At 39.7% G+C, this 17,260-nt stretch overlaps 1 protein-coding gene across 1 annotated transcript in view; it reads left to right on the top strand.

Moving 5' to 3' along the window:
• The window catches only part of LOC107584474 (forkhead box protein P1-B), a 166,138-nt gene that overhangs the window by 137,765 nt on the left and 11,113 nt on the right, over positions 1–17,260 (top strand). The window contains exons 12-17 of the mRNA XM_016271111.1: positions 2,289–2,396; positions 7,379–7,466; positions 8,813–8,896; positions 12,015–12,219; positions 12,807–12,883; positions 16,303–16,404. Coding sequence (XP_016126597.1) covers positions 2,289–2,396; positions 7,379–7,466; positions 8,813–8,896; positions 12,015–12,219; positions 12,807–12,883; positions 16,303–16,404 — 664 coding nt within the window. The remainder of the gene's footprint in view (positions 1–2,288; positions 2,397–7,378; positions 7,467–8,812; positions 8,897–12,014; positions 12,220–12,806; positions 12,884–16,302; positions 16,405–17,260) is intronic.

The following is a 17,260-nucleotide window of genomic DNA, read 5'->3' as shown; positions in this document are numbered from 1 at the left end:
AACAGGCCCATACCTAATTTTATTTGATTTGATTTTATTTGACTTTACTTTTCTTTTCTTTTCTTTTCTTTTTTTTTCTTTTTTTTCAGCGTCTGGATGGGTTTAAAAAATATAAAGATGACTTCCATTTCGGCAGTTTTCAGTTCTCTTAATTGGAAGGGAAAGAGTGTCACCCTGTTTGAGTCGCCCCACTTCATTCTTCTCCCAGAATCCTTTAGGAATGCTACACTCGGGGGAATTAAACCCAGACAATTTGTTTTAAAGAGATAAATAATCAGATTTGCCCCCCTAAACGAGCCCCTTAACCTCGCTTTTAATTGATCTTCAACTCTGCAAATGATAATTAAAACATTTTGGGGGGGTTGGGAGGGGACGTTTGGTTGGGCATACTGTAGAGGATTGAGTCGGGGGTCTGGGGATTTGCCAGTAGACTTAGAGAAGGAGTGTGTCTTTGATGTTTTCTCCCCACAGGAAGACGTGAGCCAGAGTAATAGTGTTGTGACAAAGTGCTCAGTTCCTGTCTGAGCTCTCCAGATGTCAGACCTCTCTCTTCTTCGTTAGGTCGGCAACGATGATACTTAGGTGCTCGGTGCGTGATAATACGATCCTAAACCATAATGTAATGAAAGATGATAGGACAGAGCCACGCTGCCTCACAGGAAAGCATTTAGGCTATTGCTGTAAGAGCCGATGAAGGATATAAATGCACATGTGGTGGTGTTTTTGATGCACTGGGACTTTTTTAATTATTTATTTATTGCCCCTTTTTACTTTTAACCTTGAATGCAAAGCAGATGGCACCTTTGATTGTTAAACGACAATTTAAGTTTAAATACTATAGTTCAAATAAAGAACTGTAGAAGTCACGAACAAGCTTTTGACTCTTTGTATTTGTTGTTTTTTGTACGGAATGAATGAGGTCAGTGTAGAAAGAAAACCCCTGGTGTCTGTCAGTCTTCCTCTGAGTTGTCGTTTAAAACCGTTTAGTCATCCATTGTTCAAAATGAGCTTTGTTTCCTGAATCGCAAGCCTTTAAGCTTTTCACAACTCTACTCTTATTTATATAGCTTTAGCCAATGTCATATTGGAATTAAAACAAGACGTGGCATGGCATGTTTCTTGCTTAAAAAGGAAATAGATTCAACATATGATGTTTTATTAAAAATGAAAACAGTTGCCTTAATATGTTCATGCATATGTTTGTTTTTAATTTTCTTCCTAGTTTTTTTCAAGATTATTGTCTTGAAATTGGCATGTTTTGTCCTACACTGACAAAATCAATTATTTCTGTTTATTTCAATCTTGCATTGATACAAAATTACAATTTTACGCCTTTTTTGTTAAAGGTGTCTAATAAAACTTTTAATAATTGTTTTCTATTTTTAGGCATGTATTTAATTTGTGTTTGTTGATAAATATTATATTATTTCATAAATGTAATGTATTTTTCTTGTGTTTTTAAATTCTGATATTTGAAGCTATCGAGAGTTTGCCATTTGAATAGGCTTAACCTTTGTGTCGCATTCATTCAGCTAGATTTTAAATGTAAAAAATGCCAGTACATTCCTTTCTGCGGATAAAACCACACTGTTGAAATTAAGAAAAAAAAAAGTAGGTGGATCTTCACTGCTAAGCTGTATTGTGCTTGTGGTGTAGTTCATATGAAAGCATGCTGCACTGAGCTGTTGAAGACCCTGTGCAAGCGGATAAATTGATAACAGGTGGGGTGTGTTTACTGTTTGCGCTTGGAGGGAGCAGGCCAGATGGATTTGGGAGCTTCCTGTTGTGGGAAACACTTGTTGCTCCAGGTGGATGGCAGGGGCCACGGTTCAGTGGTCAGGGCTAAAGGACGTGCTGTCTCTCCGAGCCTCGTGCTGCCCTGATCAAAGCATTCCTCTGTGCGCATCAGAGGAGACCCATAATTGGCTATTGATTGGCCAGCACCGGGCAGCTCATGCGCTGTGATAGGCTGACAACTCCAACTATGCTGAAAGCAGAGATCACATGGTTGCACTGATCACACACTTCCTGTAGAAGTCAGTGGTCATGTGAGAGTCAGTGCTGTGTCAATAAAACAACACGCTGCAATGGTTTTTTGTGCTGAAGGGGAAGGTTTCTTTATTAGTTGTCATATTTTAGTGGATAAGCCATTAATATTACATCAAGCAGTATTATAGAGATTAATTACTCTGTAGCCTCTTTCATAAAAGTCCAGTGATGCGTGAATATGTTGTGTATCAAATATTTGCAGCCTTGATATCACACTAATCTGTCTTTTCTTCTTATAGATCAACGTTGGATGATCATTCTCCTCATAGTCACCCTCTCTACGGTCACGGCGTCTGCAAATGGCCAGGATGTGAAGCTGTGTTTGAAGACTTTCAGTCGTTCCTGAAGTAAGAATCTCACCCACACCTGGAATAAAAAATAAATAAAAGAATGTTTACAGATTTCCTTTTTGAAATACTCTTTTGGAATTGGATATGGAGTTGTGTAATTTGGAACCAAATTCAAATGATGCTAATTTAATTTTTTTCTCATATAGGACTAAAACTAACTAAAATTAAAACATACAGTTCCCCTGCTAGACTATTAAGATAACCAGCAAATTCCCAGTTGGGACTAAGAACCAATACAAATCAAAACACCCTGTAGGAATTTTGGAATATCCAGTGGGATATTATTTGATTCTTAAAGGATTCCTATTTGATCCCATTGGGATTCTTAAGAACTATGTGTTATTAAGGATCCTAATGGGATCAAACTATGTGTTATTAAGGATCCTAATCTTTTAATTTCAAATTAGAATCTTTTTTGTGTGTTATGTTGGAATCCTATGAGAAAATTTGCATTCGGTCCAAATAAAATTCCAAAAGAAATCCTGTGCACATTTCTTACTAAATGTGTCACTAACATTACATTACAGTATTTTTTCATTCCCTGTCCTGGTCTTTTTTTCCCTCTCTCTGTGTGGGCTGGGTTCTTGACGTTGGTGTGTGGTGTGCTGCTCTTTGCCTGCTCTCTGTGGTGTGGTTTCCCTCAGGGTTCTGTGCTGCCTGCGATAACTGCAGTCCCCTTGGTGATTACTGACACTTTGTCCCAAAACAAACACGTGGGGATGTTTATCTATGGTGGCCCACATTCTGAGAGTACAGCGGGTTTGCCCTTGTCTGCCTTTTTACAGACAAGAAGAAGAGATCTTCTAGTTCTTTCCCTCTTTCTGTCTGAGTCTGTCCTTGCTTTTAGAAACATCTGAGTCTGAGTTTTTTTTATGTGACATATAGTGGAGATCTGTAGCAGACCAAATTCAATCTCCATCACCTAGACAAGCACCACACTGGTTTTAAAGCATGTGCACTCTGACTGTTGCATTGGTTTTATCTGGAACCAGTGCCTGTTTACCTTCCCACTATGTATCGACTCAACTGAATCAAGCTTGACCCGTCCATGCTGTTAAAATCCAGTCTATTCTGGCCAACACACAGCTCCACACTCCCTAAATAACACCTAAACCCAAGATCAGGCTAAAGGTACACGGTTTACACCGCGTTCATCCTGATCCCTGCTCCGAAGAAGACCTGGTCTCACTTAATCTCCACGATGTGTGTGTTTGTGATGAGATGATGAAAACATGTGCCGTGTGGCAGCAGATCAGTGAGTGTGTGTCAGGCTGGATTAGTCCCACTCTAAACAAGATATGAAACTGTTCCATTATCCCGAGTTCAAACTAAAACAAGCCCGACTCAAAGACCCACAAGCCGAGACCAAAAAGGAGAAAACCACAGCTGCACTCCGAACAGTTTTTCAGGTGTGTGTGTGTGTGTGTGTGTGTGTGTGTGTGTGTGTGTGTGTGTGTGTGTGTGTGTGTGTGTGTGTGTGTGTGTGTGTGTGTGTGTTTTTTCACCTCAGGGTCGTAGCTCATGGGCTTCTCTTGCCAGTTTATTTGAAGCCATTTTTAAAACCAGTCCAGGCTGTGTAAACACTTTTGTAGATAATAACATTATCTGTCTCCAATCTGTTTACCTGTGGAGAAAAATGTAAAGAAGTGCATTCGCTCTGTCCGCCGAGAGCTTAGAAAGAACATTTGCTGCCCTGAAGTTTCTAAACTGCGGATCTGTTACAGTATGTTTTTGGATTGCGGTTCACATCGTTGCCTTTTTTCTATTGGCCAAAACCATGATTCATCATTTGCTTATTGAAATAAGAGAAATTAGCATTTCAGTGCTGAAAACGAGCTCGAGAGCGAGAGAGAAGTGCTTTCTTTAAGTACACTCCGCAATGTTTACACAAGTGTTTTTATCATGGCAACATCTTGTTTACTTTTCTTGTCTGCCCTAAACTGCTTGGAACATGTTGAGAAAACATTTGGAGACTCTCTACAAAGCCGCTTTTGGAAAAAGCCAGGCTGGGTGAGAGTTCAGCTGGCAGGCTGAAGGTGTTAACCATCCATGCGCTAAACATTCCCACATGTACATCCTCCACCCGACGGGCCCGAAGAACCATAAACAGAAATCAGGGAGTAAATTAGCTGGATGATAAGAGTTTTCTGGGTAGCTAAAGACGGGCGCCTGGGGCGACGTGGCAAGGAACGGTGAGAGATGCGCGCTAACGTCACATGGATCTTCGCAGGCCGAGCCAAAGGCAACAACCGATGACGTGTGGAGGTGTTGTTTTAAACCATACGGATATTTATTATGTCTTCAAAGGAAAACATCTCATACCTAGTCATGCTGGTTGATACCATTTCCAATAAATAATAAAGGAAGCGATCTGTTTTTCCAGTGGGACAGGAAGGTTTATAGAACAGGTCGGGACACTTTTACAAGAGGTCAAGGGCATCCATGACCTGGGGTATTTGAAAGGTCAAACTCAGTAGTTCTGCCATCTAGTAGCACTAGGACATCCTGTGTGTGAGTTTCGGTATTTATCTTTTACTAAAATTCACTTTGCACATTGTGATTTGCATACAGTTTCTACAGTATTAGTCTTAGAACTGGTTTCTGCTTACGGTTACCCTTCGCAAACACGTGTGTTGTATTTCCCATCCTGGAAAGTGTGTTTACCCATCAAAGACAAGCAGTATGAGTAAATAAAATCAGTAGATAAGCATAATTCTTTTATGTAATGTGAGAAGATAAGGAAAAACAGACGGATGTTTAGCTATTGAAACAGCTGCGCGTGTTTGGGAATAAACAATAGTTCGTCCAGCCGTCCCTATAATAGAAAGACCTTTCAGGGCGTCAGCCCGCCAGAGCATCATTAAAACCTGGGCTAAAGGACAGCTAGCTTCAGTGATATGTAAAATGCTGACTGTTTAAGTAATGTCTATTTAACTTGTTTTATTGTGGCCATTTACATTAGGGGCTGTCATCCTGCCAGAAAGCTTTTAAACAGCCTTTGTCTGAAGTCCAGAAAGTGACACATGCCAGCGCTCATAGTCTCTCCCGACGTCAATTCTGCCGTTCTCCGGAGCTCCTCTTGTCCAGACACTCTTCCGAGAGGCTGCATTAAGGGCCATTTGAATATTTCATTTCCTATTAATTATGCACTGTGACTCTACATGTCATTAGAAGGAACGGAGGAGAGGACGGGGAAAAAAGAGAAACGTCCACTGTAACAAAGGATGAAAAGAGGTAGCGGGGGCTCGCGGGGTGCCGCGAACTACGAATTCCAAAGCATGTCACGTCCAGCCGCGTTCATTGAAAATGCGAGACGCCCTGTACCTATTTTATCTCTCCACAAATGAAAATTGGGTGGTTGTTTTGAAATGTTTACATGATCCCTCTTCAACCTTCCCTGACTTCAAAAGCGGCTTGTTTTTAGTTGATTAATGTTGGAAGCCAGAACAGACGCAATATAGTTTTAAACAAGGTGTGGATTTAGCGTGGCCATGTTAAAACACTCGCCGTCCCTAATCCTTGTGTTATATTTACGAAACGATCAATTCAGAATGCCTTTAAAGGTGTGTTCACGCTGTGTCAACGGTCAAAAAGACACGTGGTATTTATGTGCTCATTCTGAAGGAAAACAGAGTCCGTTTTGACGCACGTTTAGATCATTTCCCTTTCAAGGTTGAGTGCTCCACTTCCGAAGTCAAAATCGCTCTCCGTCATGAGTGTTGTCGAGTGTGTTTTCCCCACACGTATTTTCAGCCATGCTCGTATGTTGTCTTTATTCTTAATAATGGCGCCGCTGCCATCAAGTCACGCCACCTCGCCGAATTTATTAGGCCATCAACATCAGTTCTGGCTCCCCTTGTCTCGGCCCCTGCTCAGGTCCGGGCACGACACTTTGATTTGCGGCAGAGGACAGTAAACGTGGGAAGACGAGCACGTGGAAAACGCTACTGTTCCATTCCACCAGCCTCTGCCTGGTGACAGTGACCTACATGGTCAGCGAAGATGCAATATAATTTATGATATATATAATATATTGGATCCATTAGCGGGCATAATGAAGTAGTGAAATGAAAGGGTATTTGTGAAATCAGTTCAAACATCCTGCACGGATTATGATTAAATGATTAATGAAATGCCCCTGCATAAGCATTTTCAAACCATAATTCATGCGAGGGCTGATAAAAATCCTCCAATCATATTTCCTTCACTCGTGAGTCTTATCTCCTCCATTTTATATAAATCACCACAAAAAAGGAGAGGTAAAAAAAAGGAAAGCTTGGCCCGCTTTGCAGAGGCCAGCTACTTATTTAGATTAGTTATAAACGTGTGGGGGAGAAAAAAAAAGGTCTTGGCTGTATAAAATAATCATGCATAATTATATTCATAATTCAAGTTTATGACAGATTCCATCTCTTTTCTCCTTGTTGTCCTTTGCCTTTTTCCTCCTGGCTTCATTTGAGTTCTCTTAATCTAGATGACATGATTAACTGCAGAAGCCACCGAAAATAAAAAGCTGTGAGGGTTTGCAGAGCGCACGTCTGCCGATTTACAATATCGTTTTTTCACCTGAGTTTGGCGAGGCGCTTTTCTTGTCTGCCCAACTTGGTTTCTGTAGGTTTGCGTGGAAACGGGCAGTTCGTGAATTATGCATGAGGCGTGTAAAGAGCGCTTCTATTTCCGGTAATGCAGAGATCTTGTTAGAACACTCTTCATTTGTGTTTGGGGAATTTGATATTTGTGGATGTGTGGACATTGGCTTTATTTACTTTTTATCATTTTAGTATGCGCGTATCTCGGGCCATTTTCACTTTTCCAATATGGAGAAATAAATGACTGCCCTGCAGAATGTGCAGATAATGTAATTCAATATTTTACCATGAAAGTTTTATCAAATGTTTAATAGATGGCTGGAAAATATGGTACTAAAATGTAGACTGCTCTCTCTCTCTCTCTCTCTCTCTCTCTCTCTCTCTCTCTAGACATCTGAATAATGAACATGCCTTGGATGACAGGAGCACGGCGCAGTGCAGGGTACAGATGCAAGTAGTTCAACAGCTGGAACTGCAGGTAACATCTCATTTCTCCTCGTTCATCTCCTTTTCTGGCTTTTTCAAAAGTTTGCTTCGTCTCTCTCTCTAGCTCTCTCCCTCTCGCTCATTTGCTCTCAAGTAGCAGCTCAGAGATAGAGGAGGGAGGGATAAAAATGAAATTATTTTGTACATTTGTGAGTAACCAGTCATTAAAAATGTGTTATGTTCGCATGACAGCCAGGCAAAGATATATGGAGTGCCCTGGGGCTCACTCCACAAGATAATTACATTTCCAATTTTACTGGGTTTTAAAGTCGTTTATGACTTTTAACTATTTGGCACCACAATAAAACACTTTGTGAAAAAATCCAGGCATACCAACAATGGTGGGTGAGCTACCAGTCATTTCAGTGAATTGATTGACTCATTTTGTTTATTGTATTGTACTGCTTGTTAATACACATTAATCGTGACATGGTATCACAGAGATCGGGATGTATGGAAAATGAATGGGAAGTTTTTGGTTTTAGGAGGAGAAGGGAGATGGATACTCTCTTAGATTCAGGCAGAGAGCATTAGAAAGTGCAGGAGTTATTGTGCAGTGGTTAACACATTGAACTATGGTGCTCATGCAGGCTAGTTGAGGTCAAATCCAGCTCAATATTTTTGATCAATATTTTCGTCTCCTAATGTGTGCAACACCTTTATTCATGCTAGAAAAATTCACCCCAGGCATCAAAGTGCAGTGATCATTCTCTATCTGCATGCTCATCTGTCCATACATTAGCCATTTATGCGCTATTCAAACGCTTGATAGTACAAATAAAATTAGTCTTTTATGTCATGGTGTCAATAAAGTATTTACATTTTTCTTCGATACTGCACCAAAACAAAGAGAAAGGGCCACACATATAGATTCAGAAGTAGTAGCAGCTCAGAGGAGCAGAACTGGCCTGCATTGCCCCCAAAATGATCATAATCCTTAGATCTTAGAGATCATTGCTGCCAATGCTATTTAGGCTTACAGTGTTTTGGGGGCAATGCAGTCTAGATCAGTGTGTGTGGAGGTCAGAGAGGTCCTCTAATGTTTAATGTGGATTCACTTTGGCTGAAGTAACCATGACTGAAGGCTAGAGCTTGTGTGTTCATTTTCAGTGGCTAATAAACCCTTAGGGTTGTGTCTCTGTATCAAGTGTAAAGGTCACAATTTGAGTACATGTATGTCAAGAATAATCATATGTTTGTCAGATGTCCTTCCCAATGGGTTATTTGGTTTACTGATAACTGAGAGAATGTTACACTAAAATGCAGTTAAAAAGGTCGGAATCTTTTCTCATTTTAATTATAATTTCTATGACTTTTTTCCTGTTTTTCTCATTAAAGTTAGCGAAAGACAAAGAGCGTCTTCAAGCAATGATGACTCATCTTCATGTCAAGTCTACAGAGCCCAAACCCGCCCCACAGCCAGTGAGTATAGCACTCTTGACATCTCAGCATACATGTCCCAATTTGCATACTGTCTGTAAATAGCATATGAGATTAAATTTATTGCACACCAACTGATAGTATGTTGAAAATAGTATGCCAAATGTGCTTCGATGATATACTGAATTTTCTCTGGTGGGTTTTTAGAGTGTGCATCTATGCATGCTTTGGTGTTATGCTGGTCACAGTTGTTTGTCATTCACTTTCGCTCTTCTTGTTAAAGAAAAAAATATATTAAAAATTTATATAAAGTTTGAAATGGAAAATGCAAATGTTAGTCATTAGTTCTAATACTTACATACTTTACACACTGAAATATATGGAATTGGTGCAGTGTTTTTTCAGATTGGATGCATCTCTTTTCTCACATTCCTATTTAAGAATTTCCGACATTGTTGGAACATGTTTTAGGTTGGATCTGTTCATAAAGTTAAAAACATATCCCTCATAAATTTTTACTATAATCAATGGAGAACAAGTGTTCACAAACCATTAAAAAAAATTTAAATTGATCATTGATCGGTCACATTCTCTCCTCTTCAGTTTGCTGAGCCCGCGGATCATTTATTTACTGCTCAGGGGCCCCGTGGTGCTCAGGAGCCCAGAGACGGTGTCCTGGGATGGCGGGTGACAATAGTTCATTCAATGGAGCTTTGCCTCTGTCACACGCTGATTGTTTGGATTAGCATTTGTACAGAGGTATCTGACACGGTGACGCTTGTGTATGAAAATTGGTCTCAGATACTGATAGTGTTGTTAGCCTGCTACCTCTCCTCATGGGACTGAGGGGAAGCAGCTTGTAATGGAGAGGAGGACCCTTACAAATAAATACTTTTTGATGAGGTGTACTGTGTACTGTATGCTTTATTATTAGAAGCCTTTATTTAATTTTACAATGACTTTGAAATAATTAGCGAAAAAAATGTAGCGCAGACCTTAGCTGAATTTTAGTTGAAATGTGTTTACAGATTCCATTTGGTAACGTTTTACTCAACAGCATTGTTTTACTAAAAGCCTTGACATTTATTTTGCAAATTTGGTCATTTACTTAGCTAATGTTGGAATGTGTGTTTAGTTTTAAATTCACGTTTTTACTCATAAACAAATTAGATGTTTTTGCGGTCTGATATTCTGCTCATTAATCTTGCCCCAGTAACATTCATATTTATCAACAGCTCATTTTAAGAGAGATTTCGCCTCAAGCCACAGTTGTTTATGTGTTTGTGCGGGCACATGTGCGTCCACGAGTTTACGAACGAAGGTGTCACTAAGCGTTCTCATCAGCAATCTGACCTTTTCATGGTCCATAATTAAACTGTAAATTTTTTGTTGTTGTTGTTGTTTGTTAAGCTTTTTTTTAGCAGCTTGTCTTCTGTTTTCCATGGCAGCTTGGCAAGTCAAAGGCAGTATAATTAGATCACCAATTACCATTTAATTATTTTCCGTCTGAAGTCTCATTTTGCGGATGTACTGGAGAGCACCCAAATGGTACAGGAAAACAAGGAGGGCCATTACTCGCCTGTCTGGGCTATTGTAGAGGCTACTCGCTGTTTGTGGATGAGGAATATGGATAACGAAGCTTGCTGGTGTGCACAGAGGTTGAATAAGTCCATACTATCCAAAACCTCTGGCCCAAACCAAGTCTCTTGTCTTACGCTCACCTATTTTTGCAAGTATTTTTCTTTAGCATGAAAAGTTGAAAGTGAATGACAAACAACTACTGAAAAAATTTAAAAATACTCTATATTCTAATTCTTCATTATTCAGTAAAATCAGCACCTAGGACCAGAACTATCTGTTTTAAAATATAAATTTATAACACTGAGAGAAAACAATTAGCCGCAAAAAAGGTTAGATAGGCATGAAGACAATGACATGTCAAGGATGAAGCTTCTGTCAGCCCTCAAATTTCTTTATTATGTACCTGTCTGTCAAATGGAGCATCTGTATGGTAATGATCGTTAATAGGGTGTGTGGTAATTGCGTGGCCTGCGACGTATCTGCATGACGGGGGGTTAGATGTTAAACACTGTCTGTTGGTTTTCACTCGCCTCGTCGCCGTCTGCACTGTCAGCGGCGCCATTATAGAGCAAAATTAGACATCTGATACCTCCAAAGCAATTGACAGCCTTGACATTTCATTAATTTGCTCACCCAATCTGTGGGCGATTGTGACGCATGACGAAAAACCTACCTCTGCGTGCCCTCTCGTTGTTTTTTCTTTGCCCCTCTCTGTTTGTCCTTGCATTCGTCGCACGGCCTCCCTCATCGTAGACCGCAGTCGAAATCATGTTTAATTTGGTAACAAGGCCTCCTTTGGCAAATTAGCAATTAGGACAATTTGGTGAGGGGAAATATGTATATGGGTCATTAGCTTTTTTCTCATCTCCTACAAATTAATAGCAGGAGCATCGGGTCAGGCTCGCATTTTCCACTCCAATAGAAGAGGAAATGTGACACTGACGACTCAACGTAGCCGCTGGAAGCGAGATTGCACCTTAACTAACCCGCTGGTTAATTAGTTTACCTTATAGCCATTATTACTAGCCCCCCACCTTGTGCCACTTGATAAGGGAGGAAGAAAGTGTTTCTCTGGAAACTATTTCTCCAGAAGAACCATCTTATACCAAACCATCGGGCTGATGAGGGTCATTCAGATGTGACGTTTAATCGTAGTATCACCCCTGTAAGTAGCCACTAATTAGGGTCCTTACAATACAATTTGAGGCTGTAATTAGTGTAGGTTGACCTCTCTCTGTGTGCGGCTTGTTAGGAGCCTCTTAGGGCTCGGTGAGAAACTCATTCCATCAGCCAGCAAGACTGCTACTGCCGCCCGAGAGCAAAGAGAGCGAGCAAAGCATTCTGGGAGCACGCCAGCAGACCAAACAAAGAGGCGACCAGGGGGATGTACGCTATTTGCTTGCAGAATGATGGACGCGGAAAGCGAAAGCATGGTGTTTACAAATATTTACAAACCAACATGCCACCAGTGCTCCTCTGCGGTGCAAAGATTGATTGGATGGTGTGTTAACAATTAGCATCCGCAGGCATCAGCCGTGACTAACAATGCTGTGCCCTGTTTTCTTTCTGTTCTTTTCAGCTGAACCTGGTTTCTAACATCACCCTGTCCAAGACAGCTCCTGAGGCCTCGCCGCCCCTCAGCTTACCCCAGACGCCCACCACCCCGACGGCCCCCCTCACGCCGCTCTCACAAACCCACTCCGTTATCACCCCCACCAGCCTGCACAGTGTCGGTCCCATGCGCAGACGCTACTCGGACAAGTACAACATGCCCATATCTCCAGGTACAGACAGATTGCTCTGAAGCTTCATTGAAACATACAATCCATGAATCATTAGGATCGGTGGGTAAATCTTACGAAAATATGTGCAGGTCACATTTCACCCTAATATATATATATATATATTCAATTACTTTTTTTAAATTATGAATTAAAATATATTGAATTTAACAGCTATATTAAATGTATGTTTTGCTTAAAGAAAAAAACACTCATTTTAGGACCATAATGAATTTGTTGCTTTATTTTCATTGCAAGTAAACACATTTTTTCCCACAAATTCTCATTACTGTAATATGTCTGGATGTGTTCTTTCTTTTTTATTATTTTATTTTGTTTTTGTAATACTCATTATTCTCAGTGTTGGATTTCATTAGATTTTATATTACTGTATTTTACTACTGTCATTCAATTATTTGTAAAAAAAATAACAAAAAATAAAAAAGTAAATGAATATCAGTACAACAAATACTGCCATGATGTATAAATACTTTAGAATTTTAAATAGCATATAATTTAATGTAATGTAATGTAAAGTGTGACCAGGTTTAGTTCGGTTCTTAATATTTGTGTCTGGTATTTGTGAACAGATATTGTCCAGAACAAAGAGTTCTACATGAATGCTGAAGTACGACCTCCTTTCACATATGCTTCGCTAATACGACAGGTAAGAACGCAGCCACATTTTCATCACATATTTAACCCACCTACTGCATTGTAATTGAACATCTACACTTTAGATTTTATGTATGTATAACCAGTATGTTTGCAGTATAAATATTCAACGTTAACACAAACGTCTTTAAAGTCAAACCCCTAAACCCCCTCTACCACAGCCGTTAAATTTCAGATGCAATTTAACAGCAGAGCTCAAGATTATCCATCTTCAAATGAGCGTGAGAGCACTTGCTGTACATAGAGGGGGCAAAAAAAAGCCCATATATAACAATTGCTTTTGATTAAGTATTACAGCCAATGTGATTATTATGGAATTCATTTCACACAACAGTAAGAACGGGGCGTCTTTGAGATGCCCAGTCAATTATCAGGCCTGAACCGGTAATCTGTGATCACACGGGCATTAATCTGGGCCCAGGATAATTGCCGCTTTATAATCTGGCTATATAATTTTTTTTTCTTGTTCTGGTCGTTTAGCGGAAAAGGATATACTCAAATTGGCACATTTGCATAAGGAAGCGTTCAGTAAACAAAGTAGCTCCTATTTGAGAACGGAAAAGCGTGGAGCTGTTTTACAAGCACCCTCAGATCAACCATGTGCATCTCACTTTGTTTTTGCTTCAGGTTTAAACGGAAATGGAACTGCTTTTTGCTTATCAGCATTTGTGTGTGTGTGTGTGTGTGTGTGTGTGTGTGTGTGTGTATTTTTCTAGGCAATACTAGAGACGCCAGAAAAACAGCTAACACTAAACGAGATCTACAACTGGTTCACGCGAATGTTGCACTGTCAGCGGCGCCATTATAGAGCAAAATTAGACATCTGATACCTCCAAAGCAATTGACAGCCTTGACATTTCATTAATTTGCTCACCCAATCTGTGGGCGATTGTGACGCATGACGAAAAACCTACCTCTGCGTGCCCTCTCGTTGTTTTTTCTTTGCCCCTCTCTGTTTGTCCTTGCATTCGTCGCACGGCCTCCCTCATCGTAGACCGCAGTCGAAATCATGTTTAATTTGGTAACAAGGCCTCCTTTGGCAAATTAGCAATTAGGACAATTTGGTGAGGGGAAATATGTATATGGGTCATTAGCTTTTTTCTCATCTCCTACAAATTAATAGCAGGAGCATCGGGTCAGGCTCGCATTTTCCACTCCAATAGAAGAGGAAATGTGACACTGACGACTCAACGTAGCCGCTGGAAGCGAGATTGCACCTTAACTAACCCGCTGGTTAATTAGTTTACCTTATAGCCATTATTACTAGCCCCCCACCTTGTGCCACTTGATAAGGGAGGAAGAAAGTGTTTCTCTGGAAACTATTTCTCCAGAAGAACCATCTTATACCAAACCATCGGGCTGATGAGGGTCATTCAGATGTGACGTTTAATCGTAGTATCACCCCTGTAAGTAGCCACTAATTAGGGTCCTTACAATACAATTTGAGGCTGTAATTAGTGTAGGTTGACCTCTCTCTGTGTGCGGCTTGTTAGGAGCCTCTTAGGGCTCGGTGAGAAACTCATTCCATCAGCCAGCAAGACTGCTACTGCCGCCCGAGAGCAAAGAGAGCGAGCAAAGCATTCTGGGAGCACGCCAGCAGACCAAACAAAGAGGCGACCAGGGGGATGTACGCTATTTGCTTGCAGAATGATGGACGCGGAAAGCGAAAGCATGGTGTTTACAAATATTTACAAACCAACATGCCACCAGTGCTCCTCTGCGGTGCAAAGATTGATTGGATGGTGTGTTAACAATTAGCATCCGCAGGCATCAGCCGTGACTAACAATGCTGTGCCCTGTTTTCTTTCTGTTCTTTTCAGCTGAACCTGGTTTCTAACATCACCCTGTCCAAGACAGCTCCTGAGGCCTCGCCGCCCCTCAGCTTACCCCAGACGCCCACCACCCCGACGGCCCCCCTCACGCCGCTCTCACAAACCCACTCCGTTATCACCCCCACCAGCCTGCACAGTGTCGGTCCCATGCGCAGACGCTACTCGGACAAGTACAACATGCCCATATCTCCAGGTACAGACAGATTGCTCTGAAGCTTCATTGAAACATACAATCCATGAATCATTAGGATCGGTGGGTAAATCTTACGAAAATATGTGCAGGTCACATTTCACCCTAATATATATATATATATATTCAATTACTTTTTTTAAATTATGAATTAAAATATATTGAATTTAACAGCTATATTAAATGTATGTTTTGCTTAAAGAAAAAAACACTCATTTTAGGACCATAATGAATTTGTTGCTTTATTTTCATTGCAAGTAAACACATTTTTTCCCACAAATTCTCATTACTGTAATATGTCTGGATGTGTTCTTTCTTTTTTATTATTTTATTTTGTTTTTGTAATACTCATTATTCTCAGTGTTGGATTTCATTAGATTTTATATTACTGTATTTTACTACTGTCATTCAATTATTTGTAAAAAAAATAACAAAAAATAAAAAAGTAAATGAATATCAGTACAACAAATACTGCCATGATGTATAAATACTTTAGAATTTTAAATAGCATATAATTTAATGTAATGTAATGTAAAGTGTGACCAGGTTTAGTTCGGTTCTTAATATTTGTGTCTGGTATTTGTGAACAGATATTGTCCAGAACAAAGAGTTCTACATGAATGCTGAAGTACGACCTCCTTTCACATATGCTTCGCTAATACGACAGGTAAGAACGCAGCCACATTTTCATCACATATTTAACCCACCTACTGCATTGTAATTGAACATCTACACTTTAGATTTTATGTATGTATAACCAGTATGTTTGCAGTATAAATATTCAACGTTAACACAAACGTCTTTAAAGTCAAACCCCTAAACCCCCTCTACCACAGCCGTTAAATTTCAGATGCAATTTAACAGCAGAGCTCAAGATTATCCATCTTCAAATGAGCGTGAGAGCACTTGCTGTACATAGAGGGGGCAAAAAAAAGCCCATATATAACAATTGCTTTTGATTAAGTATTACAGCCAATGTGATTATTATGGAATTCATTTCACACAACAGTAAGAACGGGGCGTCTTTGAGATGCCCAGTCAATTATCAGGCCTGAACCGGTAATCTGTGATCACACGGGCATTAATCTGGGCCCAGGATAATTGCCGCTTTATAATCTGGCTATATAATTTTTTTTTCTTGTTCTGGTCGTTTAGCGGAAAAGGATATACTCAAATTGGCACATTTGCATAAGGAAGCGTTCAGTAAACAAAGTAGCTCCTATTTGAGAACGGAAAAGCGTGGAGCTGTTTTACAAGCACCCTCAGATCAACCATGTGCATCTCACTTTGTTTTTGCTTCAGGTTTAAACGGAAATGGAACTGCTTTTTGCTTATCAGCATTTGTGTGTGTGTGTGTGTGTGTGTGTGTGTGTGTGTGTATTTTTCTAGGCAATACTAGAGACGCCAGAAAAACAGCTAACACTAAACGAGATCTACAACTGGTTCACGCGAATGTTTGCATATTTCAGACGCAATGCAGCAACGTGGAAGGTGATCTCACAATTCCTGTTTTCTATTTCCTGCTTTCACTAATATATAATGAATTAAACATGGAATGAAGTAGAAACTAAAAAAACAAAAACTGGATTGTTGAAGATGTATGAAGTAACTATTGGGTTCACAATAACGAAAACGACCACCAGAATTCAGTGCACACCTCTCTTATTGGACCACACACACTTCCTAGCTCATGACAAACATATATGAATAAAGGAAATACAGTGGGATCCAAAAGTCTGACTACATTATAGATCTGGGATTTAAAATCTACTTTAAACCTAGACATAAAGTTTTAGGACTTTAAAAAGAAAAAAGAACAAGATACATGAGGGAAAAAAATAAGAGTAGATGGTTTCAAAGTCACTGATCAAATAAAAAAATAATGTGACAGACGGTCAAGTTCTTGCTTTCAAACTGAAATTCATGTTTTGTTTTTATTTAACTTGTCATTCAAATAAAATGCTGCAATTAAAAAAGTAATGAATAATGCAAAACAGAAATATTTTCACTAGTGTTCTCAGACTTTTAGACGCCACTTTATATTTGAGTTCTTTAAGCAAACTACTACTGACAAACATATTTCTGTTCCCAGATATTAAGATATCATAACATAATGAACATTTTTTTTTAAATCTGAATTATTCCAAACAACACCAGAGATGCAAACAGAAACCATGTAAAAACTGGTGTAATTGATGCTATTTCGGCCAATGAGATTTAGTCAGCAAGTTCAGATTACACAGAGAAAGTATGAATTTTTTTCCCCATATGATTTATTTCTCTTAATGGTCCTTAGAAGTTTCTGGAAGAGACCCTCTCTTCATTTGGATTTATTTTGAAAGTGTTT

This window comes from Sinocyclocheilus grahami, unplaced genomic scaffold (genome assembly GCF_001515645.1).
Source record: "Sinocyclocheilus grahami isolate Dianchi unplaced genomic scaffold, SAMN03320097.WGS_v1.1 scaffold60.1, whole genome shotgun sequence".
NCBI lineage: Eukaryota > Metazoa > Chordata > Actinopteri > Cypriniformes > Cyprinidae > Sinocyclocheilus > Sinocyclocheilus grahami.
The sequence above is the reverse complement of the archived record's forward strand: the minus strand, read 5'-3'. Positions and strand labels throughout refer to the sequence as shown.